At 46.5% G+C, this 27,076-nt stretch overlaps 1 protein-coding gene across 10 annotated transcripts in view; it reads right to left on the reverse strand.

Annotated features, from left to right (window-relative positions):
• Positions 1-26,847, reverse strand: part of REEP1 (receptor accessory protein 1) — a gene marked incomplete at its 3' end in the record, with an annotated part of 104,948 nt that extends 78,101 nt beyond the window's left edge. For 3 of the 10 annotated variants that reach the window (XM_080813307.1, XM_080813313.1, XM_080813308.1), the window contains exon 1: positions 26,590-26,763. In XM_080813307.1, coding sequence (XP_080669433.1) covers positions 26,590-26,621 — 32 coding nt within the window. In that variant the 5' untranslated portion in view covers positions 26,622-26,763. Of the gene's footprint in view, positions 1-26,589 lie in introns of all 10 variants that reach the window. The other 7 variants (XM_080813310.1, XM_080813314.1, XM_080813316.1 and 4 more) reach the window with 6 other exon arrangements.
• Positions 26,848-27,076: the final 229 nt, after the last annotated feature.

Below are 27,076 nucleotides of genomic sequence, written 5' to 3' on the forward strand. Positions count from 1 at the left end.
GGACATGAGAAAATATTAATATATTAATGTCTGTAGAAGAGCAAGATACACTGTACCTCACATATAATTTTTTTTTTTAAATCTTTTTTTTTTTTAAGATTTTATTTATTTATTTGACAGAGAGAGAGAGAGAGACAGCGAGAGAGGGAACACAAGCAGGGGGGTGGGAGAGAGAGAAGCAGGCTTCCCGCTGAGCTGGGAGCCCGATGTGGGGCTTGATCCCAGGACCCTGGGATCATGACCCGAGCCGAAGGCAGACGCTTAACGACTGAGCCACCCAGGTGCCCCTATACCTCACATATAATTTTTTAAGATTTATTTATTTTAGAGAGAGTGTGTGCATGTGTGCATGCATGGTGGCGGGAGGGGAGAAGGGCGAGCGAGAATCCCAAGCAGACTTCCCACTGAGTGCTGAGCCCCATGTGGGGCTCAATCTCATGACCCTGAGATCATGACCTGAGCTGAAATCAAGAGTTAGATGATCAACCAATTGAGCCACCCAGGCGCCCCTCACACAAAATGTTTATGCTCAAAAACTCTTTAAGATCCCTCCAGAATGTATCTCTGGGTGATAGAATTATGGTTTTCATGGTCTTTTATATCCTTTCCTTTTTGCTCCCATTCTACTGCCCACAGTAGCATTTGATCCCTTATTCATTAGTGTTATGATATAAAGATGACTGGGACAGTCCTAAACATTGTCAAGTTCAAGTCTAGCTGGACAACCCTCAAGCAAACCAGCACACCCACAATCATGCTCTGTGAGCCAAGGCTAAGCTTCCAAATCAGCAACGTCCCCAGGCAGAGGATGCTCCAGCAGATCCTGAAAAATGATCAGGGGTTTGGTAGATTGAAGGGGAAGATGGGGGTGGGGAGGTATTCCAGAAAGGAAGAACAGCATGAGCAAACCCCAGAAACAGAAGACAGCATCATGGGTTGTGGGCAGCTGGGAGGAGCTACCTCTTCCCAGAGCACATTTGGCCAGCATCCATCTAAAGGCTGGGGGATGAGGGGAAGGAAAATTAAAGAGGGCAGTGGCAAACATGAGTGACTGAAGATGTGAAGTGGAAGAACTCCACACCTAGAACAGTGCTTGGCACACGGTACGCGTGCACTAAATATGAATGAATGAATGAATGAATGAATACTCAGGGGCAGAGAGGAGGTTAGAGCAGCAGTTTAAAAGACTGAACAAAACCAGGATGTCTAGGTGGCTCAGTCAGTTAAGCATCTGCCTTAGGTTCAGGTCATAATCCCAGGGTCCTGGGATCGAGTCCAGCACTGGGCTCCTTGCTCAGTGGGAAGCTAATGTCTCCCTCTGCCTGCCGCTACCCTCTACTTGTGCTCTCTCTCTCTCTCTCTCTCTGACAAATAAATAAATAAAACAAAATTTTAAAAGCCTTAAAAAAAAGAGAGAGACTGAAGGAAATTAGTGAGTAGAAGTTCCCCTTCTAAGGAAGGTGGGTAAAGATCTAGTCACACATTTGCCCTGTGGCATAAATATACCAGTGGATTCCAACACGACAAAGATGATTCCTGTAAAACCATTAGCAACCAAGCCCCAGACTTCATGGCAAAGAAAGATGAATGCATCCAAACTCACCAGAGACAGCACTAACTGGATGAAAGATAAGTCTGCTCTAAGAGGAAGGAACACAGAAGCCACTGTGATGCCCTTCTCTCCTCTCTGAGCCAGGAACCCATCCTTCAGGCTTGGATGCCCAAATGCTATGATTTCAATCAGACTCCAGGGCAGGGGGAGCAACTGAGGCTATCTACCCACCCCCACAGCAGTCCTGTTCCTGAGCATTTACCTGAGAGAAATGAAAACATATGTCCACACAAAGACTTTGCTTGACCATTCACAGAAGCTTTATTCCTAATAGCCAGGGGTTATGAGCAGGAGTGTGGCCTGGGGAGCACCATGCGCTGGGCAGATGAGTCTAGCTGGGATGTATAAGGTGAGCTGCTCTTGGTCAGAGCAGAGGGAAGAAGAGATGGTTAGAAGGTTCTCAAAGTCCCCCAGACATGATGAGGACAGCAGGTGGTGTGGTCAGACGAATAAGAAAGGACTGAGGATTGTCATGTCAGAGGATAATGGGGCGCTTGGAGCCTACTCTGTGTGGGTGCCAAGGGAGAGAAAGAGAAATTCTGAATGAGTGGTGGATTGTGGCATCAGCGTGGATGGAAACAGGGCAGTGGTCTTCAAAGCACGGTCCCTGGGCCAGCAGCAACAGCACCACCTGAGAAACTGTTAGACATGCAGGCTCCCAAGCCCTACTTCAGACCCACTGAATCAGATGCTCTGGCTCTCTACCAGCCCAGTGAAAGAAAAAAAAGCAGGGCATCAATGCCCTCCATGCCAACAAGCTCCTCCCCAACAAAGGTTTCTAATTAGTGTAAAAAAAATCCGCAATGGGCCTTCCCATCCTCCCTCCGGAAGCAGCCGCGCATCATTGCCCTAGTGCTGTTAAGAAGTTCATTATGAAAGAAAACAAAAATCATTTCCCTGCCAGTCACACTAGTAAAGAGGAAAACAATGGAGCAGATACAGTTTGGCACAGTGGTGCTGCCCCCTCCCCTCTAGGGACACCCAGTCCCACCCCAGGGCACGTACCAAGGACCCTGCCTCCAAGCAGGAGGCAGTTTAAAGCATCTCAGATGCTTTCCCCCAGGAATTCAGAACCAGGGCTGGGGGGTCTGCAGGTTATTTAAAATGAAGACTGTGGACAAGCAGCTGCCGGGTGGCCACACCTGGCCAAATGCTCACCAAAGCCAAAATGAATGTCCACAGAGACCGAGAGAGGAGTGGAGCACAGAGAAGCAGAGACAACATTTCATGGGAAGAGAGGCAGGCAGACAGACAGACAGACGCACTCTATAAGGGCAGGAGCAAAAGTCTTTGTTTTTTGTTTTTTTTTAATTCGTCATTGTAACCTAAAATCGGCATACAGTTAGGGGTTGAATAGATACTGATGCCATGAATTCAAAGAGAGAGAGGAGCTGTCCACATTCTCACTAGTGTTCAGCTCCTGATTTCAGTCCCTCGTGAGATCCTTATGATGAAGTTCTAGAACACGGGTGAGGTTCGGTGGGGTGAGGTCTGGAGTCGATGACCAAGAAAGAATTCTTGAGACATCTTTGGTGCAAAATGGTGGTTTATTAAAGCACGGGGACAGGACCCATGGGCAGGAAGAGCTGCTGCCCCGCTATCCTGAGGAGTGGCTGATTATATACACAGGAGTTGGGTAGGTGAGGACAAAGGGGGTGTTCAGAAGGGCTATCAGGGTAAAGAAGATTGTCAGGATATTGAAGGCCTGGTTATTGTCAAGCCAAGGCCGTTTTTCCCTCTAATGAGGCACTAACATGAGACAATTGGGAGTTTCCTGGTGGAATGTCACATTCCTCCTATCAAACATCCTTGTTAGCGAGATTTAGGTTTAGAAGAAATTTAACTTTATTTACATTTCCTTCTACCTCATCCTCCTTCAGCTTTTATGGAGGGGAGGGCAACATTAGGGTTTGAGGAACTGAGTTATTTGCCTCTGGAAATTGGGCTATTGATAAGATAGCTTCTTTGTTGTAAATCGCTAGGACATTTGTAGACCGAGGGAGACTCCTGTCTTGCAGGATTGTGATCTCTGCAAGTTAACTATTTGTTTTTCTTTTAGAGCAGCCAGGGGTGCCTGAGGAATGTCACACATATTACCGAGGGGAGCGGGCGGAGAGGGGGTGCAAGGTGCCAGCTTTTGCTTTGTCCTCAGCCAGCCTCCTGCTCCCTCATCACTTACGGACTCTGTACCCGCATATTCCAGGAGCTGCTGAGGCGTCCTTCCCATAAATGTCCTCTCGCTAAAGCTGACCAGAAGCAGCTTTCTGTTACCTGCAACAAAGGAGTCTCACTGAGACCTCCCAAGATTGCCTTTCCAAGAGTCACACCTGTTTATCCATAATTCCACTTTGTGAAACCTAGCATAAGGAAAACATCTGAAAAACAAAAGCAAAGACTGGACCATTACCTACAGTCACATACACACACAAAATGAGAAACAAACCAAACATCTCCCAGAGAGGCATCGCACATTATTGTCCGTCCGTGCCAAAAAGGATTTGCTATACCCTTAAGTGAATTCTGCCCAACTTCCTAGAATGGATACAGCCATTAAAAATGATACTTATAAAACGCGTGAAATAGAGCGCCTGGGGGGCGACTGGTTAAGCAACTGCCTTTGGCTCAGGTCATGATCCCGGAGTCCTGGGATCAAGTCCTGCATCGGGCTCCCAGCTCCACAGGGAGTCTGCTTCTCCCTCTGATCTCTCTCTCTCTCTCTCTCTCAAATAAAATCTTAAAAAGTGTGAAATAGCACGAAACTGTTTACATTATCGTGTTGAGGGAAAAGTGGAATACAATACCGTTATTATCTGTAATTGCAGCTATATTGTTTTACAAATTAAGTTCACAGGTAGAAAACTATTAGTTTTTGACAGTTGTGCTGAAATGGTGCATAGGAATAACTTTTCCTTTCTATCTGAAGTTATTTTCCAATTAATGATGAGCTCACTTTAAAACTATATCATAAGACAAATATAGAAACCAAACAGGGCACAAGTGTCAGGCATTCCCTGTCATAGAGCTCAGAGAAGATCAGCAGCTCAAGACAGACACGTGTCTCAGATGACAAGAACAAAAGGAAGACAAATGCAAAGAACACACGAAGGACTGTCGTCAGCCAGTGTGCACTGCTAAGAATCTCCTAGACGCAAGGTTCAAAGCCAAAACTGCAAGTGGTGACAGCCCTGTGGGATCACAGGGAAAAAAAGGGGCAAACACATGTGATATGGGAAAGGCATTTTCCAGTATGACACAACACAAGTCTCGTTTTAAAAGGCTGGCTGCCGGGCACCTGGGTGGCTCAGTGGGTTAAGCCTCTGCCTTCGGCTCAGGTCATGGTCCCAGGGTCCTGGGATCGAGTCCCACATCGGGCTCTCTGCTCGGCAGGGAGCCTGCTTCCTCCTCTCTCTCTCTCTCTCTCTCTCTCTCTGCCTGCCTCTCTGCCTACTTGTGATTTCTCTCTGTCAAATAAATAAATAAAAATCTTAAAAAAAAAAAAAAAAGGCTGGCTGCAGAAGAATAACAGCACATCTCCTTAGGGTCTCAGAAACCCCCCGGTCTGTTGAACAAGTTCTCTGTTAGCCTGGGAGGACCGGAAAGGCAGAGACCTGGTCTGAAGACCTCGACTACAGCCTCAACTCTGTCACTCAATAGTGTAGCTCTGGGCCTCACAGGTCTCATTTATATCTCGTGTAAAATGGGAAGGTAGAGGTTCTTTGGTTGTTAAGGATCAGGAACGGACTCAGGTCAGCATAGCTAAAGGGATTTTGTGGGGAGGAAACTGGGGTGGTGCAAGACCCCCAAGGCAGCTGGACCTTGCAAGTGTCTGGAACCAGGAACTGAAGAGTCTCAGAAGCCATCTCTGCCATCTCAGGTCTCTGAACATCTCCGTCTTCTTCCTTCTCTGCTGGCCCACCTTCCCCATGGCAGAATGCAGCCTCCACACCTCCTCACTCTTACTCTTAGCTCTCCTGCCTCTTGAGTAACTGGTGTCTTAGCTCAGGCTACCATAACAAACTACTACAGATTGGGTGGCTTAAACAAGGGCAATTTATTCTCCCACAGTTCTAGAGCTGGAAGTCAAGATCGCGGTGCTGGCATGGCCCGGTTCTGGTGAGGACTTACGAACATCTGCTTCTCCCTGTGCCCTCGAGTAGCAGAGGGAGAGCTCTCTGGAATCTCTCCTCATGACACTGCTCCCACGATGGGGCGGCTCCACCCTCATGACCTCATCAAAACCTAAGGATCTCCCAAAGGTACCATGTCCAAATCTCATCACACTGGGGTTAGAGCTTCAACATATGAATTCTATGGGATCACAATTCAGTCCATAGCAACTGGCTACCTTGAACTCTCCCTACTGTGTTGCCAGGGGAGGAAAAATATAATTGGCTCAGCCTGAGTCAGATGTCCACTTTGATCCAATCAGCCACAGCCAAGTGGAGAGGGCAGGTTATCCATGGCTGCTGGAGCCTAGCATGACCTCCAGGACTAACCTTGACACCTGAACGAAACACTACTGGCAGAAGGTCAAAAAGTATTCATTTCCTTTTTGTTTTTTTAATATTTTATTTATTTATTTGACAGAGATCACAAGTAGGCAGAGAGGCAGGCAGAGAGAGAGGGGGAAGCAGGCTCCCTGCAGAGCAGAGAGCCCAATGCGGAGCTCGATCCCAGGACCCTGGGATCATGACCTGAGCCGAAGGCAGAGGTTTAACCCACTGAGCCACTCAGGCGCCCCCTTTTTTTAAAAAAATGTTTTATTTCTTTATTTGACAGAGATCACAAGTAGGTCATTTCCTTTTTGTCGGTATTCCTACAAAACAAAAAACTAAACACTCATTGAGGATAAAGGTTATACATGTCTTTTTTACTATGACCTCCTCAGGACCCACCACAGAACCAGGCACACAAGAGACGTTCAATGACTTTGTTGTTGCTTTCTGGTTAAATGAGGCTGGACGTGCAGAGAAAAGGATAAAGAATTTTTGCTCCAAGGATATATACAGACATGTTATCACCTTCTAGGACCCAGAGTATGTTTTCTACTCTAAAGGTCAGAAGATTTCCCTTCAAGTCAAACTTTCTTCTTTTTAATCTTTCCCAAACAAAGAAAACATCATATATCATTGTTTAGAAACTCTTCTGTATGTACATTGAGTTAAACACACACACACACACACACACACACACACGAAGTGTATAGAGGACAAAAGGAAGCAAAAGATAAGCTGCCTACCTTCAAGGGACTGAGACCTCAGCCCAAGAGACAAGTCATCAATACTGGTGAAGTTAAAAAAAAAAAACAAATTTATGAGTTTAGAAGTACAAACACATGCCTCAGGACATCAGGGTAGGATACTGTCCAATGACTGGTGATAGCTATTTGTGCATGCTTTGAGCTTACAGGACCAAGAATCTATCATTAAATGGTCTAGGAAGAAAAAGTGGGCCTTAAAGACCAACAGGATATAGCTGGGGGCCGGGGAGTGTCATTCAGCAGAGAGGAAGCAATGCCTCAAGTCAGAGCATGGGAAGCTCACAGCACATGGTCATGGGGAACAGTGAAAAATAAGGTCATTCAGAACTACATTATGGAGGGCCTGAACACCAGAGCACAACTCTACATTGGATTATTAAGATGATGTACTAGACAAGACTGAGGGAGAATCCTTCCTTGCCTTCTCCTAGTTTCTAGCGATTGCCAGCAATCCCTGGTGTCCCTTGGCCTGTAGAGGCATCACCCCAAAATGCTTCCATTGTCACATTATATTCTGCCTGCATGTCTCAGTCTGTGTCCAAATTTCCCTCTCCTTATACGGACACCAGCCATTGGATTAGAGCCAACCCTAAGCCAGTATGAACTCATCCAAACTTGATTACATTGGCAAAGGTCCTATTACCAAATAAAGTCCTATTCTGAGGTCTCAGGTGGATATGAATTTTGGGAGGGACACTATTTACCCCAGTGCTGACACTGAGCAACCCTCACCCTTACATGCTGGCTTTAGAAGCTAACAGCCACACAAGGAACTGTCCCGCCATCACGCACCGGTAGTGCCTTGCTGCACAGCTGTCAGAGATGTCACCAAAGCAGTCCTTGCACCAGAACAGGATAGGACCAGATGGCTTCCAAAACTCCTTCTGATTCTGCATGTGTGTAGTTCAAGGTCCCATCAATTATTTCTGTTCTCCTGATTCACCGATTTAGCCCATTTCTTCCCATTCCCATTGCCAAGACTCTGCTTCCACCCTTGCTGTGACAAGCCTGACTCCAATACAGGGCTCTTACATCACCACCCCCTTACAAAAACCCTCCCTGGCTCCCCACTGCCTAAAAGCAAAGTTTTGTATTTTGACCTCCAATCTACCTTTCCCAGCTGAACTCCCAAGAGGTCACTGCACTAGTTCTCTACTCAAGCCAGTCTAGTCCTTTAAACACGAGGACATTCTCACCCTTCCACCTAACCTCATCCCACCTGGGACATGCCTCCCTCCCTGCAGAAGGATATCCAAAGTGCATTTGGATGACCATTTGTTCTCTTTCTGCATGACCATTCTCTTTTATGCAGTCTCCCCAGACCAGCCCGTCCAGCCCACAGGACCTCAGAGTTTCCCTGAGTCTCACTGGACCCTTACTCTCACTGCCTTCCACGATGAATGATTCTTTCACACACACAGGGGATACAGCAACACTGAGCAAACACAAAGGCTGTGATACGGGACAGATCCAAGGCTCTAACATTTCAGAACTGGGCATTTAAGAACTTCCTTCACCTTTCAAAACCTCAGATGGCTCATCTGGAAAATGGAAATAATACTTCCTCCCCCATAGGACTACCGTCAGGAGTAAGTGAAACAATGCGTGCACACGGCCAAAGCAACATCTGACACAGAGTGCGGGCATGTCAATAAAAGCTCTTATCTGTATTAAGGTAAAATGGATCTAAGTTTTACCTTTAGGTTAAGGGAACAAGGCACAGATCTGCGTCCCTCCAGCACCTAGCAGCAAAATGTTGATGATGACTCCGAGTGACAGGTGTCAAAGCAGGTGGGACCCCAGGAAACATTTAGCTACCTGCTCCCTTCCTCCCTCACACACTTCATTTTATGAATAGGGAGACTGAGACCCAGGCAGGGCAGGTGACTCATTCAAGGCCACAGAACTATTAAGTGGCATGACTGAACGGGGCCATGACTATTTTCTTGCATCACATGCTGAAACCAGTTTGGGCCTTGGTTACCTCACTGGCAAAACGGGGATACTAATACCCACTTCCCCAGCTTGCTCTGGAAATACTGGGGATGGAAATAACCAGGTGTAAGATGAGAAATGGTAACTGCCAGCAGCCTGTAGGAACTGGGCCAAGCAGAGGCTGAGGAGATCTGGGAGCATGAGGTCCATGGGCAGCCCCTGCTCAGCTCAGCTGTGGGGCTGAGTGACCCCAGCTGAATCATCCTGGGGTGCCAGATCTCCTGTTTCTTCCAACAGAAGACAGAAATCTAGATTTAAGTGCCTCATCTCTCAACGTTAAAGGTTGGTAACGGAGTCAAATCTAAAATACTGCAAGGCAAAAAATTAAAATAAAATAAAATACAACACAACATGTAAGGCAAACAAGCACACGCAGGCTGCTCTCAGCTTGGAAGCCACCATATTTAGGACCCAATATCCGACAACAGACGTGAGAGCAGGCCGAAAACCATCAGGTAGCACACTCACGTAAAGGAAGGACCGACCTTCAGGGACTGGTAGAGCCCAGTTACCCAGGAAGCTGTCTTCCAGTCCCGCCCTCTGCCCCCCCTGCCGAGATCAGAGCTCCCCACCAAGCGACGTCACCTAGCCCCACAGCCTCTTGCCTGTTGCAGGCATGCTGTGACCACAGCTGACCTCATCCTGCCGCCAGCCTGCCAGCCCATGGCAGCAGCTAGGCTCCCAGGCATCCATGACAGCCGGGGAGTGGCCCATGCCCTGCCAGGAAACCACCTTCCCACCCAGAGCCTCATCAAGCACGATGAGCTGCCTAAGGGAAGCGCTGAGCCTCCATCAGGCCGGAGAGGCCACTGGGGGGCTGGACTAGCCCAGGCTGACCTCAGAGTTTGGATCCCGGCCCCTCCTGAGATGAGGTGGGCACAGGTGTGGTGATCAGGCAAGCCAGGCCAGGCTGGCCAGGACAGGTACCCAGTCACCGGGCTAGACTGCTACCAAGGAAGGACAAAAGCATATCCTGCAGCTCCTTAAGTTGATTCTCTTGGGTTCGGGTGGACAGAAGCCATGCTAACAGCTCACAAGCCTGTCCAGTGCTCCTCATCCCCACTTCTCTCCCCTCATAAGGGTGGGAGGAGGCAGTTCCTGAAGGTCCTGTCTCTTTCCTCCTTAGTCTCTTGTCCCACAGCTCCTCATCATAACATCGAAGACCCTGCAGGGCCCCTGAGACTCTGGGGAGGGGCTGAGCAGGTATTACAGGGTCTACCTTGCTCCGAGCAGTCAACACTTCTAGGACAAGCAGAGGAGGGGGGCGGTGTGAACAACCAGAGAACCTACATGCCAGGAGGTTCCACCCAGCACCACAAAGAGGAACAAAAGTCCATGATCTTCCAGCCCATGCAGGTAGAGCTGGGTCCAGAATCTACACCCTGAGTCCCACCTAGGCCGGGGCCAGCTGGTGCTGCTGGCTACCTCATGTTTCTCAGCATACAGCTCCACCACTAATTTGCTGGGGAACCTGGGGCAGCCTACTTAGCTCTCTGGGCTTCAGTTTTATCATTTGGAAAAGAGATGGTAATGCTCACCTTGTATGCGTGCTGTGTTAATGACAGCACAGAGCCTTATAGGAAAACTGCTCTGATGGCAATGACTCAATTTCTCTTGTGGTGGCCCAACGCTCAGCCCACAGTCACATCGCACTAAATGCCAGGTGACTGAGCACACGTGCTGAATGAACAAAGAATGGCTTGGCACGAGATCTGTCATGTAGTGGGTGCTCAGTAGAGTCTTTTACGTTGTCATGGAAACTAAGCTTTGGTGGATATTTGCCTGTGTCCTTTCCCCAGTCCCATGTAGCCCCTGTGCTTTGGAGAAGTTGACTGTAGCCTCAGGTCCAGAGTGGGTCTTGGCTGGCTTAAATAAATCAGCACATCCCATCCTCTGGCCACAGAGACTGGCTCAGGGACAGATGAGTGATCAAAGCCAGGAGAGCAAGGTGCTTGCTAGGAGTTTCTGGGGGAAGAAACTTCCTTGTGTCCCACAGAAGATGCTCTCCTATGCTGGACATCAGTGAGAAACTCATTCTCCCTGGAAGCTGCCAGCAACTCTTGGATCCATGAGGGGAGCCAGCCCTATCCACAGGTATGGCAGAGACCAAGAGAACCTGCTGCTCCACTGCTAATCTTGTGCTACTGGATCAAGCCTCACCTGAAGTCAGTGCCAATCTAGACTTTAAGTTATGTAAGCCAGCATGAATTGTATTTTTCCTCTTAGAACCAAAAGAATTCTTTTTTTTTTTTTAAAGATTTTATTTATTTGACAGAGAGAGATCACAAGTAGGCAGAGAGGCAGGCAGAGAGAGAGGAGGAAGCAGGCTTCCTGCTGAGCAGAGAGCCCGATGTGGGGCTCGATCCCAGGACCCTGGGATCATGACCCGAGCCGAAGGCAGAGGCTTTAACCCACTGAGCCACCCAGGCGCCCCAGAACCAAAAGAATTCTGATAGAACCTTCAAACTTCAAAAATGAAGAATCAAGAGGAGACCATCTAACAGTGTCAGATAAGATGTTCTGATGTACCCTCCCACTGAAAACAACTAAAATTTCTGGATTTAAATAAGTTGTACATCTTTCTACCAACTGGTCAAGTTTAGTGTCACTAATTACAGGACAGTCTGATATTTTGTCCTCCTGACAGAAGGTGGTAGGAGGTGTCCCTCATCATCTGCACAATGTTTGACCAGATTCTCATCAAGAGGACAAGTCTGACAAATCCAGAATAGTCTATATCACAGCTGGCTTAGACACTTCAGAAAGTCGGGGGGAGGCAGGAAGTAGAGGAGAGAACTGTTCTAGATTGGTCAAAAGACACAATTGCCAAATTTAATGTGTAAACTTAAACTGGATCCAAAGAGTAACAAGAAAAAATACAGAAAGCACTTTTAATCTGAGTACAGACCCCATACATATTGGATGCTGCTACAAAATTAGAGTTGATTTTCTTAGGTGTGGTAATGGTTTTCACCTGTACAGAAGAGCCAGCTGTGCTCAAAGGATGATCCACAGACTCCTGGGAGACCCCAGAACCCACTGTTCAGTCATGAGAGTGGGTGGAGAAAAAACAGCATTTCCCTCTGGGAATCTGTAACCACAGCCTGCCCTCACCCATTTGCAGCCCAGATTTATACTAACCAAGTGGTCAAATAAAAAAAAACTCAAGAATTCACTTTCTAGGGGTCTAATATCGGTATTGCCTCCAGACACCCAGCAGAAGCAAATGCAACCTACCTTTAACCCAGGCCTCAAAGCAGTCCTACAGATAAAGTCCCAAAGAATGCAAGCTTATGGGAAAAAGGAAGGAAGGATCGAGGGAGGGAGGGAAGGGAGGGAAGTGAAGGGAAGGGAAAGAAAGGAAGATTGATCTTAAATTGGAAAACATACAATGTATCTTATACAATGGTAGCCAAAAGAAACAATAAATAGTTGAGTTAGACCTAAAAAAAAAAAAAACAATTTAGATGCTGGAATTATCAGACTCAGAACATAAAATAAATATGTGTAAAGGAATAAATTTGAATTTAAAAGATGGAAGGAACACAGACCATGAAACATGTCCACACCATTCTGAAACAACTAAATAAAAATTTGAAAATATAATAGCGGAAATTTAACAATCAATGGATGTTCAGCAGCTGAGTAGAAATGGCTGAGGAGACAGACGTGAAGGAAGTTATTCATAATGCAATGACAGAAGAAGGAATCAGAAATAAATGAAGGCATACAGGGATAGAGTAAGAACATGTAACTTACATCTAATGAGTGTGCTAGAGGAGAAGTCAAAAGTTATGGGATGCAGAAGCAATGTTAACAACAACTTGGAAAAATGTTTTAGATGAATGAAGCCCTCACCTAAAACTGATTCAAGAAAATAGAGAAAATCTATAATCATTAAAGAAATGGAATAACTAGTTTAAAATCTTGCCACATATAAAGCACCTAGCCCTGATGTTTTCACTGGTAAGTTATCCCAGAAAGAAATCCAATCTTATAAAGACTATAAGACTATCCCAGAGCATAGAAAAAGAGGATACACCCTCAACTGCATTTATGAAGCTAGCATAATATTAATACTAAAACCAGACAAGGACAAGATAGCCAATACCACTCACAAACACAATTTTTTAAAAAACCTAAATATTAACTAAACTAAATATTAACAGATTGATTCCAGGATTGTTCTAACAATACAAAAAAACCATGTGTGACTGAATTCAGTTTATTCCAGAAGGCGAGGTTGGCTTAATGGCAAAAATAATTATTACAACTTGTCACTTAATAGATTAAGAGCCAGAAAAATATATCATCTTAACGGAAGCATTAGAGAAAATACAGTATCATTCATTATAAAAACTCAGAGGAAACTGGGAATAGAAAGAAACTTAGAGTTGATAAAGTTTATTTCTGAAACTCCTACAGCAAGCACAATACTTTACAGGGGAAGGTTGACGCATTCCTTTTAAAATCAGGAATAAAAAAGCAAGTATGCCTGCCTTCACCACTTTAAGTCACCTCGCATTAGAGAGTTTTACCATTGCAGTAAGGGGAAGGGAAAAAAGGGAATAATTGCTGCAAAGACACAACATTGTGCTATAATCTCAAATGACATGACTATTTATCTGGAAATCCTAAAAGAATCTACAGTTTAGCAAGCTTTCATTTTTCTAACGAACAGCGGCAAGATGAAAATTTTATTAAGATGCTAAATATACTGGCATCAACAAATATCAAGTATTTGGGAATAGATCTAACAAATGACATAGAAGACACAGCAAAACTCACAAAATTTTACTGAATATAATTAAAGCCCTAAATAAAGAGATCGGTACCATGTTTATGGATTAGAACACTCATTACCTTAAGAACATCAAATTTCCATTGGCCCATACATTCAACGCTATTCCAATCAAACTCCCTACAGATTTTAGAGCAAGTGTGAGTGTGTGTGTCTGCGATAACACATAATTCTAAACTGTATAAAAAAGAGGAAAGTACGGGACAACCTGGGTGGCTCAGTTGGTTAAGAGGCTGCCTTCAGCTCAGGTCATGATCCCAGGATCCTGGGATCAAGTCTGACACTGGGCTCCTTGCTCAGCAGGGAGCCTGCTTCTCCCTCTGCCCTCCACTCCCCCTGCTTGTGTTCTCTCTCTCTCTCTTCCTCTTCCCACTCTGGCAAATAAATAAATATCTTTAAAAAAAAAAAAAAAAAGAGGAAGGTGCTAAGGCACTCTTGAAGGTGGGGGCTTGCCATTCCAGACATCAAGTCTTTTCCCAAAGCTGGGGCCCTTAAGACAGTGGTAGTGTCGCAGAGCCAAACTGTTCAACAGAACAGAAGAAGGAGCTCAGAAACAAACTCTCACATCTTTGGAAACTTAATTTTTGACAAGGCTGGGCATTGTAGATCTGAACAGAAAGGATGAACTTTATAATAAATGGTGCTAGGACAACATTTTATTTAAAAAAAAAAGAGAAAAAAATCTGGCATCCTCCGTTCATATCATATACAAAAATCATCTCAAGATGGAGCAAGAAATTAAAAGTGAATGGCAAAACCATGAAACTGCTAGGAGCAATATAGGAGAATATCTTCATTATGTCAGGAAGGCAAGGTTTTCCTAGGACATAAGAAGTCTAAACTACCAATGAAAAGAATGGATAAATCCATTACTTAATATTAAGAACTTCTGTTCATCAAAATACATCATAAAGACAATGGAAAAATAAACCACAGACTGGGAGAAGACATTTGTAACACGTAAGTGACAGAGGATTAGGGTCCAGAATATTTAAAGAACTCCTACAAATTAATAAGGTAAGGGCAAGAGAAAATTTGGCAAGACTTGAACAGGCCCTTCACAGGAGAGAGAACATGAATGGGCAATAAACATATGAAAAGATGTTCAGTCTCATTAGTATTCAGGGAAATGCAAATTAAAACCATAATGAGATTCCATTTTGTACCCACCAGACTGGCAAAAATTCTAAAGTGTGACAATATCAAGTGACAGCAAAGCCCTGGTGCAACGGAAATTATATATATATATAATTATGCATAATATATATATATGAATGTATATTGAATATGAATATATATTGAAGTATGGAATCGATATATAATAAAAAATATGTATGCATATCTATCACGGAAGGAAAACCATCTTGTAAAACAATTTGTGAAGAACAAGATGTGCAGGGGCCTTGCCAGGTTAGATATCAAGAATTTTCATAAAGTTATATAATTAATACAGTGTGGTCCTTGTGCGGGGTCAGATTGGTTAACGGGACACAACAAAGAGCCCAGAAATAGACTTATACATCTATGAAAATTTAATTTATGTTATTTGGGCAAGTGAAAAAAGCCTATACTCTATGCCTCAATAATTCTGTTCCTAAAGAAATTTGTGCACAGGTGTACCTAGAAACAAGAAAGTTCACTGCAGCACTCTTCACAATAATGAAAGAGAAAAACAAAAATCTAGAAAGAACCCTAATGTCCATCAAAAGTTGGGTATACTGATCCAATGAACGTAATGTTCTATTTCTTCAACAGGCACTGAGTAAAGTAGTGTTTACTGCATTGTTACCCATTATACCCTCACCATTAATTAGCAGTCTTTTCTGTTGCATTTTACAAGTCAAGGTAAGTCTGGAAAAGGAGACAAAATAAGATCTTAGAACCCCAGAGTGTTCACCTTTCTTTAGTCTGTTTTTAGATGAGCTTTCTTCAGCTTAGTGAGAGCAGAACCAGCAGCCATGGGAGGCTGAATAATAACCCCCCTGCCCAAATATCCAGGGCCTAGTCCCTTGAACCTAGGAATGTTACCTTATATGGCAAAAGAAACATGGCAGGTGTGGGTAAGGATTTTGAGACAGGAGAGGATCCTGGATGATCTAGGTGGGCCGTAAAGGTAATCACAAGGGTCCTTGTAGGAGAGAGGCAGGGGAGGATATGAAGACAGAGAGAAGGCAAAGTGACGACAGAAGCAGAGACTGGAGGGATGTGGTCACAAAGAATGCCAACAGCCACCAGAAGCTGGAAGAAGCAGGGAATGGATTTTCCCCTGGAGCTTCCAGAACTCCCGCCAACATCTGGATTTTAGCACCAAAAGACTCATTTCAGAATTCAGGCCTCCAAAACTCTGAGAGACTTATTTCTGTTGTTTTGAGCCACCAAATTTATAGCTCTTACAGCAGCAATTACAGACTAATACAGTGGGTGAGCATGCTCAACCTCACCCATCTGTGTGTCCCAGCCTGTCTTCACTTAGTACACCCTCTCTCTCCTCTGCCTCTTCTCTCCCAACACTGGATGCCACAGACTTCCCCAGTCAGACAGATGCAGCAGTGGGTCAATGCCTTCATAGGTCAGAAGCACCACTTCCCCTGCTAAAAGGGGTCCTTCTTACAATTTCCAACCAAAGCCAGAAAACTCATTCACACATGCCCATAAAAGACCCACTTGATGGAAAGAGTGTTGGTTGGGCGGGGGGACATTTGAATCCAAGTCCAAGTTTCCCACTGACTGGCTATGTGACCTCATCAACTTCTCAAAGATGGAACTGGAATCCATTCATCTTTATATTCCTGGTACCCAGGGAAGTGCTTGGCACAAAGCAAATGGTCAATAAATAGATAGTGAATCAATGAATGAATGAATCAGTCAGTCTTGTACAAGGACAGAAGGCCTATCCACTGAAAAAGAGAATCTTTCCAATAAGTCTTATCCCTCTTCCTCTACCACTGTAAGGGAAAATATTTAAATTATAGTCTTAGAGTTGGAAGATTGGAAGGTTAGGGTTGGAAGCCAAGAACTTGTTGCCTCACATAGCAACAATTACTAGAAATACTGTCCTATCAAACCAAATGTTGGTCTTCTAGTCACCACTGGTCAATCCAACCCCTGTTAACAACATAAAACTAAGCACTTTCAGAAACTAAGACCTGGCCTCAAGTCTTGGTAAATGACCTAAGCCCTCTGGTCCTGTCTTCCTTCTCAATCAAACAAAAGCCTGAGTCACTAAAATGCCTTCCAGCTCTAAGATGTAGTGTAGAAAACATTCCTCCCTCGGTGTTCAATCTCTCATCATTTGAAACCAACCACTGAGTTTTTATTTCAATACTTTATTTTCCTTTTTTTTTTTTTAAAGATTTCATTTATTTATTTGAGAGAGAGAGAGAGAGAGCGCGCGCGCGCTCGAGCACAAGCAGGGGCAGAGGGAGTGGGAGAAGCAGGCTCCCCACTGAGCAGGGAGCCTGATACAGGACTAGATTCCAGGACCCTGATGCTCAACTGACTGAGCTACCCAGGTGCTCTATTTTCTACTTTTGGAATTGCTTCTTTTCCAGTGGGTCCATTCCTCTCCCTTCTCAGTCCCAGGATCTGTTGTTTTCTTGTATTTTCAGCTCTTTATTTTTTCACTTAGGAAGGCTTATTCAAAGGATTCTAGGTAATAGTTATTGTAGATAAATAATATATATATGTATATATATATAATTAATATATGTGTGTTATTCATTTATTTATGTCTAGAGGGCTAAGCCTGCTGCTGGTAGCGTTTAACTCCTGCTTAAGGGTGGCTGTTACTTCAGGTGTTTTGTAATTATGAAGTGCGAATTCATGGTCTTTGAGCTAATCCAATGTATATTGTAGGCCCTTAGAGGGACTGGATTAATTTCTGCAAAATAATCCAGGAGTAACCCTGGCCGGACTAATTTTTATGTTAATCTCTCAGCCATGGATATTCTGACCATGCAGGATGCAATCATTTAAGACCCCAAACCCATATGAGGACAGGTCCATGGATGGTTTCAAAGTCCCAAGGGAGATTTTTTTCCCCCAAGAACCCAGGGCAAGACAGACAAGCTTCGCTGTCAATTTCCCTGTACTTGTGGGTCTATCCTTCTACTCAGAACTTCACTGCAGAATAGTGCTTCAAGTTTCAGCTATATGCAAGTGTTCAGCTCTGACTTATCTCCACGGACCCAAGGGCCCCTCTTTTCTCTATGTTGATATTAAAACCAAGCTAAGCCAATCCTCTTGATTGGTATATTAAAGATGGTTGCAAATTATTTGCTATCCCTCCCACTGAAAGGTGGAGTCTAGTCTGCTTCCCTTCAAATCTAGGTTGGCTGTAGTATGTGCTTGGCCAATAGAATGCAGAAGTGTCATCCTGGGACTTCCGATGCCAGATCATAAGAAGTCCTAGGGTTTCTACTGTTGCTTCTTGGACATTCACTCTTGGAGCCCTAAGCGACCACATAAGAAGTCTGGGTCTTCAGGCCTCCGTGCTGGAAAAATGACATAGGAAGACCACATGAAGAGGCCTTGGAACACGTGAAAAGGAAGAAATGTCCAGTCTGCCACTGCCATTTGCAGCATTCCAGTGAAGACCGAGACATCATGGAGTGGAGAGGAGTTATGTGTCCTGCATCTTGTTCCAAATTCCTGACCCACAGAGCCAGGGAGAGGATAACAAAATGACTGCTGATTCCAGCTACGATCAGGACAATCCAGTAAAGTCTGGTAAGCCCCTGCTGCAGCACTAGCTTACACCCCTGTGAAATGATTCCCCCTCTGCTCTGGCTTTTGGCAAATTCCCTTATTCACCTAAAACCTCAGCTATGCTATTGAGAGGAACACTTATATTTTATCCAAAACTTTTGTAAATTTTTAAATTCAGTTTTATTATGAGAGGACTTCCAAACCATTTAGTTTTTCATCCTGCCAGAAACAGGAATCCAGTCTTTAATTTTACAGATGAGAAAACGGAGGCTTAGAGGGTCAAGTCACTTGCCATAGTCACAAATCAAGGTTCTACCAACGTGGGTGTAAAAAAGGATCTTCTCGCCCCAAAAGGAATACTGAGTCATCATTAACTCAACAAGTATTTTTTAAACACCTAGTGTGAGCATGGTAGTACTTTAGGCACTGGGAAAATAGCTGTGAACAAGATGAAAGTCTCAGAAGTCGTAGAGATCAAATTCTATGTGAAGAGACAGACCACAAGCCAGTAAATAAATGAATTAAAAGCATAATTTCAGGGAGTGGGAAGGGGATCGAGTGGTATGTGAGAAGTATTTTGGAGAAGAGGGTCAGAAAAAGCCTTGCCTAGAGAGGTGACATTTGAGCAGAGACCTAAATGGAAAGAGTGACCCTAAATGGAAAGACCCTAAATGGAAAGGGTGATGACCATGGACCATCTAGGCGAATGTGTCCTGGGCAGGGGGAACAGCAAGGGTCCTTGAGTGAGACAAGCCTGCCACCTTCCAGGAATCGTGGGGAAGCCACAGCTGAGTGTGGGGAGAGCAGCACAAGGTGAGTTCAGGACAGTGGGCAGAGGCCAGGCCTTGCTGAGTCTCATGACATGGTAAGGAAACTGAATTTTATAATGAACGTCACGGGAGTTCTCTGGACAATTTTTAAATGGCAGGGGAACACTATGAGCTATCTTATATTTGAAATAAATCATTGGAGGGACAGGCATAGAAGCAGGGAAAACAATTAGGAGGGTTTTGAAATGGTCCGGGAGAGCAGAAATGGGGTTGGAACATGATGGTGGTGATGGAGGTAGGAGTCACTTGGATGGGGGAATAGTCTGAAGACAGAGCCAAGAGCACTCCCTGCTAAAATTGGATTCCACAGGACACAGGCTTGAAGAGGTTACAGATCCCGCTGTATCCTTGCAGCTTCCTCAAGAGGGACACATGGGGACCACTGGTTCTCGGCCTCTTCTGCTCATGAGAAAAAGCCCCTGCCTGTTCCTGAAAATCCACCCTAAGTCCCCAGCATCAGCTGACTGTGCTTACCATGCCTCTTTCTCAAGGTGGGCTGTATCCCACTCTCCTCTGAGTAGCATGATCTGCTCAGCATAATATTATGTCTGACAGGCATTGTCTGGGCAGTCTAAACCCGAAGTCAGGCAAACTGAATTCTACACAAATCACAATTAGGTAGCCCATCTGTGAAAGGTCTGCGGCTGGGCACTTGGTTGGGGGAGTCCAATGATGCCACTCAGAATGCATAAAAAGTCAGGGTTTTGACCACTCAGAACCAGGAAGGATGAATCACAGTCCAGCACAAATGGCTCATTTGGGGTTGAATTCTGGTTCTACAGCCAGTGATGGGAACCTCAGACAAGTCCATTTCTTTAATTTCACAGGAGAGATGATGATATCTGACTCAGCGATTCCTGAGCTTCATGAGAATCTTGATATGAGGCAGATTCACTAGGTCTTGGTGGGACCTGAGATTCTGTATTCCTAACCAGCTCCCAGGGCTGCCAGTGCTGCTGGTACACAGACACTCTTTAAGTAGCCAGGTCCTAACTCACTCACTGGTACCCTCTACACATGAAGCAAGGTGTGAGGGACACAAAGAAACAGACATGATCCTTAAGGAGAGGTACATACACAAAGCAGTATCTCCTCTCCATTTACCTCTGCATTGCCAAATTCTCCCCTTTGGCCTATAGGCCTTCTCCATGTGCCAGGGGGTTTAGCCACCAACAGCCCCACCTTCACGTCTTTCCAGCTCTGGACCCTATAGGCAAGACTGTTTTCTTTAACTTCAAATCAACAAGCTCTGGGGAAAGACCTGGTGGCTCAGTTTAGGTCACATACCCACCTTTGGACCAATCTCTGTGCCCAGGGAAATGTGCAGGTAGGCCTGGGTCACATTCCCACTCCTGTGGCTGAGCGGAGGATAGCAGGATGGGGTATGTTGCCAAGAAGGGAAGGGGAATCTCCTTTTGAAGCCCAGAGGATCATCCATAGATCCTACAAGGAGGTAGAAAGGATGTGAATGCATAAGCACCCAAGAGAAGGCCAGGATAGAATTTAACTGAGCTATGACTGGTGAAAGACAAAGAAAAAAAGAGAAAATGTGGCATATGAATGATGGTCCTAAGAGGAAAGAAGCAGCTGAGAGAGCCACCAGGCTGGATAGCCCAGGTACTGGCAAGAAGGCACCTTTGGCCTAGAACTGCCAGTGACTGACAAGACCTACTGGAGGTGGGATGTTAGAAGGGGATTCGAACTTAAGTAAAGAATGCAGCTCTAGAGACACCTGGGTGGCTCAGTGGGTTAAAGCCTTTGCTTTTGGCTCAGGTCGTGGTGCCAGGGTCCTGGGATAGAGCCCTGCCTCAGGCTCTCTGCTCAGCAGGGAGCCTGCCTCTCTGCCTACTTGTGATCTCTGGCTGTCAGTAAATAAATAAAAATTTTAAAAAAAAGAATGCAGCTCTGTTTACTAACTGAGGGCAGTGTATAAAATTCTGACAGTGGGGTTCTCAGATCAGAAATGGACTAAGTCTGGGAGAGCCAATACTGAACCAACAGGTGTGCCCCCCATTATCCTCTTCCCTGCACGAAATATTCACGGGACTCCTACCCCATGGAGTCCCACCCAGAGTCCCACTTGCCAAGATAGTATCCCAGGCAGCCTCCTATCAATCATGAGATGAAACTCACTTGCAATTCCTGGTCTAGGTATGCACGCCATGCTTGAAGGCCTGCACCAGATTACCTGCCAAGATCCTTCAGATACCCCGACTGGGTGCCAAGTACTTGGTCCTTTATCTATATATTTTTTTTCTTTCTTTCTTTCTTTCTTTTTTTTTTTTTTTGTAATCCCACAAAAGCCCCTGGGTGCAACTAAAGAAAACCCAAAGGGAAAACAATGTGCTTCTGTGTGAAGACAGATGAGATTTGAAAGTTCAAAACAAACATATAGAACGATCCATCTTCCAATCCATCGGGGCCAATCCACCCAAGGCCCAGAAGTGAGAGTAAAACATTCTCATAACCCAAATGCAAACCTCCTGGGCTCTTGCTGGTTTTTGGAAAAATTCTCACAGACACCAAGAATCCTGGCAACCACTTGGGCATGTGCGTGGCTCATTCCGGACAATGAAAATCCAAACAAGCCACAAGCTGTCACTATTGTCTTTCCATCCCCACCGGCTTCTGGAATCTCCTTGAAACACACACACACACACACACACACACACACACACACACACACACACACACGACAAAATGGCAGCCTCACTAGGTGGCCATTGAGGGCCCGACTCCCTCTTCTGTCATTCTCCCTAGGGCTCTTCCTCTTCCAAATAATACATGCTCCAAAAAAGATAGCTCACTTCAGAAGGAAGGGGAAACTGAGCCAGTCATAACCAGGTAAGAGCCTCACTTGTCAGCTAACTTTCAAAGAAGACACAACGGAGGAAAGTGCCCAGAAGCAACTTCCCAGCAGGCAGGCAGGATTAATAAACAAAGACCAAGGCAGCAGAACAGCAGTGAAATTGAAGTTGGTATTTTTCACTTCTTAAGAATATTCCTCTTGTTTATAAACACAGTGCACGTGGGCCAGCTGGGGGAGAAGGGGACAAGGAAGGGGTCTAGAGGGGCACCAGGACCTCCAACGTGATACTGGTCCACAGCCTTATCTCACAGACCAAGAGCAGGGCCCCAGGGTGGGAGCAGGTACCCTTCGGATTATAACAGTGGGTCAGTCCAGTGCTGGAACTAGATCCCAAATCTTCTGACTTCCAGCTCAACATTTCCCCTCTCATGATTCAACTGAAAGATTTACCCAGCTCCTACCCTATACCATGCCAGAGTGCCAGGAAATAAATCCTCAACCAACCTAAACCTCCAATTAATGGGATTATTTTTCTGCATTCCACTTTTTAAAAGCAAGCTCCAAAGAAAGGCAAGTCCATGTTTAAGGATGTATGGCCTTTTCATTTGTTTCCATTTGTTTTGCAACAGTTGGAGAATATCTTGAGGACAACTCACATTCTTTCTAGTCTTCTTTATTTGTACATCCTTGACTGGGACAGATAGACTTTATGCTCCAAATCACAGTCCTGGGACATAGCCAGATCTGTAGCCATTAAACTAAGACTCTGTCTTAAACATCAGACCTGGACCTTCTAAAAACTGACATTTTTTTAAAAAAGAAGTGCACTGTGAAAATAAGGGTTTCTTCTGTACAGCTTTTAGTTATTTGGAGAATTGTTAAAATTAGAACTCTCTTTTCCCCACACAGCGAACTGGAGTTTTGGTCCAATAACCAAAGGGGAAGCTCTGGATTCATTTAGCCAACATCCTGGGCCTCAGCCAAAATTCTGTCCAAAGACAATGCGACCAACACCTGCTCCTTGGAATAAATGCTTCAAGATAGTGCATTCTCCCAAGAAGGCAGAAAGCAACCTCTGTGTGAATCCTCCAGGGCACATAAACCTACTCTCCCCAGTTTAAAATTCACTGGTGCCTAAGGCTTGAGTTCTTTGTAAAGAAAACTAAGTCTTGTAAACGAGGCAAGCAGGCCAGTCATAAACGAGCCCCGTGTTCCATGCAGATATCCACTAGAGTCTAACAAAGCCAGCTTTGCCACTACACTGAATGTTTCATCTTTAATTCTTCCTAGGCTGAGCCAGTGGAGTTAGGAGGAAGACAACTAGCAAAAAAGCAGCATCCCTAATTGGTTCTCACTCCAAGAGCTTTGCCCAGTAGGCGCAAGCCTGTCTTGATGCCCACTAACCTTCGTGCTCAGGGGATAACACTGGCTGGCTCCCCCACTTATCCCAGGACCTCTGAGCTCCTGCCACATAACCAGCCTTAACTGAGTGAACGCAAAGTGCCAGGAACTTCAGAGAAGAGCCTTGGGAGCAGGCGAGGGGTCAGAAAGGAAAATAAGCCATGGTTACAGTCCTAAAAACACTCGCAGCCAATGGCAAGATAGGTAGCTAAAAGCACCATGTGGCTCTGCCTGGACGCCATCAGCTTGTCTTGAGGGATCTGGTTGGAAGGAAGACACTCCCTCTCCATCCTCAGAACACAGGGATAGGTCTTCCTTAAATGTTCTTTCATGTCACAGAGGCTTACAAAGCCTTGAAAAAGTTTCTTATAGGAAATGGGACTGGTGGATAAAAATCACAGGATGCCAGAGCAGAGGTCTTGGGAGCTTGAAAGAGGTCAATTTCAGACAACTGTCAAGGACGGGCACAGGTGGAAAGGGCATTGGACCAAAAATCCGGAGTCTGTTTTCTTCACCAGCTTACCTTGTGTCCTTGGGCAAGGCACACTCCCTCTACAGTTTTACAGATGAGAGGGGAGAAGGGATGGGTGGTTTTCTTTAGTGCTAAAATCCATATATTTCTCAAATTATTTTTTATTTAGAACCCGAATATACAAACCAAACAAAGGGGGAGTTACTCCCATTGATCAGGGCTGGGAGCCCAGAGCCCACCCACTCAGGCTAGATGGTCCTCAGGGAAGCCAGTTTGCAAAACACAGGAGTAGATTAAGTCTGAGAGCCCCTTCCAGAGCTCTTACCTCGGCCCTCTCTTAATTATCTGGTGTGTGGGGGAGGAACGGAAATGCTCCGCAATTTATGTATCACGTGTTCTTGAAATCTTTGTATGGGCAACATGAAGTTAACTAGCTCCTGAACTAGGATCTCTTGTGAACTGGCATCTGTTGGCAAGAGACAGAACTGGGATTTGAACCAAGGGTTTTCTGACTCCAAATTCAGTGTTCCTATTCCTTGCTAAGAGGGAGGCGGAAATTTGGGCTGAATCAATAAATTCCTTGAACTAGAAATATAAATGTATGTGCATATATGCATAGGAAAAACATCTTGAAGACGAGACCTTTCACAATTACCATTAGCTATCTCTGTGTGGTGATAATGTGGATGATTTTCAATCTATTTATCTATACTTTCTGGTTTTCCTATAATGAGCAGGTTATTATTTAAGTGAAACTGGTACTGCTAACTAAATTGGTTTTTAATAACTGACACCTGACACTTCCATGTTGGGTTTCTATAAAGACAGTGATCAGGAGATAGGTGGTATCCCTGACCTTTTGGAGTTGACGGAGGAAATAACATCCCCAAATCCCACAAATTCTCCCTTGGGGCAGAGGGTCCTGGGCTGACCTGAGGGGCAGTTCTCCTGTCATTTAAGTCCTCTGAAGCTTCACTTCTGGGGAGCATGGTTTTAAAAAATAACAGCAACACTGAGACCCCTCCCAAGTGATGCCTCTTTTCTCTACCCCACTCAGCTGCCTTGTGTAGTAGGGGAGGAGGAATGCTCATAAAATTAAAGATGGTCACATGGACCCCAGACTAGAAGCCCTCACTCTCCACGGGGCCAGGCCTAGTGCAGTAGAACCTATAGAAAATGAGCTCTCGAGCCAGGCCAATGGGAGTCTCTGGCCACACCCTGAGGGCTCCCCAGAAGTCACTGCCAAATATGAAGATCACACACTAGTTCAGGAGAAAAAATACCACCCTGAACACAAGACAGGCCTTGGTCAGGCATGAGGTGGGGCAAGGCGTTCCAGTCGCTTCCCTGTATTATTCATGCCAGCTCTGCCCTCAGAAATCTTCTAAATATTTAACATGCCACCTCGAAGTACAGCACAAACCCCAGCAGTCCGCAACAGCTGTAGAGAGGGCTGCATAGAATGGATGACTTGGGGGCCAAGAGTCACAAACACTGGCTTTGGGATGAAAGCCCAGAATGGTGGCAGGGCTACAATGCTGAGAATGACTTCGGAAGGCTGCCTCTGGCCGCTTCTTCGAAAATCAGTAAAGAAGGACAGGAGGTGGGAGATATTTCACAACGTTGGGAGTGATGGTGCACAATGAACCAGAGTCTGGAGCCCCTCTTTCCCAGACAAAGAAAAAGCCTGAGGTGCACCTCCCACCTGCACTCTCCAGGCCAATTTCAGCCCTGGCTCCCCTGAGCAGGTGGCAAATCTGTCCTGACTCAGGCAAAAATGGTTAGGGAAGGAGAGGAACTGCTACAGCCATGTGTAGCTCCAAAGGGAAATAAATCCACGAGGGAAGGAGCTCTTCAAATGTCTACTCAGCTCTGGGGCTTGACAGAGAAAAACGCCCCCCACACCCATCCCCAATGGCTTCACACAGGCCTCACCCCAGATGACTCTGCGCTCTCCTTCAAGGCCTGGGAGGTGTCATTGCCACCACCTGAGCGGCTGTCACTTAGAAATTTCCCGTGAATTTCTGGAGATGCCTGCCCCTATCTCTCCCTCAGACCCCCGCCAAAGGAATCAAACATGGGGTCCGCCAGGCGTCTGCCCCAAGATTCTTACACGTCCCCTCTATGTCCTACTTGCCTTTACCGCTGTCAATCTGAGAAACCGAAAAAGGAGTATTCTTTCAATCCCAGTAGGAGCCCCGCCTTCATCTCTCCACCCTTCTCCGCGCGGACCCCTCCAGGCAGCGCCCCAGGCTCGTCTGGGCTCTGTCATTTTCACCTGACAAAAGCGCGGCGGCGCGGCGCGGCGTGGCGACGGAAGACCCCGCCAGCGTTTCTCCCAAAGGAGACAGACGCGTGTCCCCGTGGCGCGCCCATTCGGGGCCTCTGCAAATCCCACCCACCCGGGGAACAAAAGCGGCCGGGGCGCTGCGGGGCGCAGCCAGCGCAGCCCCCGTGCGCCCCCGCCCTCGCCGCCCCGCCCGCCGGTCCCCCGCGCCCGGGCCCGGGCCCGCAGGGCAGCAGCCGCGTCCTGCGTCGCCCGCTTGCAGGCGCCCTCGGCAGCTACTGTACCTGCTAAATTTAGCGGCCGCCGGGTATTAATAGCCGGAGCGAACGGGGCCGGGCGCTGCAGCGGCCCGCGCAGCCCCGGGGCCAGGGGCGAAGAAGGAGGGGAAGGAAGGGGCGCGGGGAAGGCCACTTACACCACCAGCCTGGAGATGATCCATGACACCATGGCGGGCGGGCGAGCGGGCGCCGCCTGGGCAGCGCGGCGCGGCTCGGCTAGTCTGCGGGCGGAGCGGGCGGCTGCGGCGCTCCGGGCACGTCAGTCCGCGCACGGCCGCCGCCGCCACCAGACTGAGCGCGCCCGCCGCCCTGCCCGGCGCTCGCGCGTCAGCGCAGCCGCGGCACGTTCCGGCGGCGGCTGCGGCGGCGGCGGCGGCCCCAGCCCCCCGGGGCTCGGCGGGCCCGCGGCGATTGGGCGGTGAGCAGGTCGGGCACCCGCGGGACCCGCCCCGACCCCATCGCCCCAGCCCGAGGCTGAATTTGGGCGGTTCCTCCGCGCCCTGGTGCACCGGGCGCTCCAATGGAACCCCGAGGTGGCCCCTTTGGCAGGACACCCAGGTGCCGCCCCACCCTCAGGGTTATGGTGGGGGAAACCAAGGCCTGGACCTAGACCTTGGGAATCTA

This window comes from Martes martes (genome assembly GCF_963455335.1).
Source record: "Martes martes genome assembly, chromosome: 9".
In the NCBI taxonomy this organism is placed as follows: domain Eukaryota; kingdom Metazoa; phylum Chordata; class Mammalia; order Carnivora; family Mustelidae; genus Martes; species Martes martes.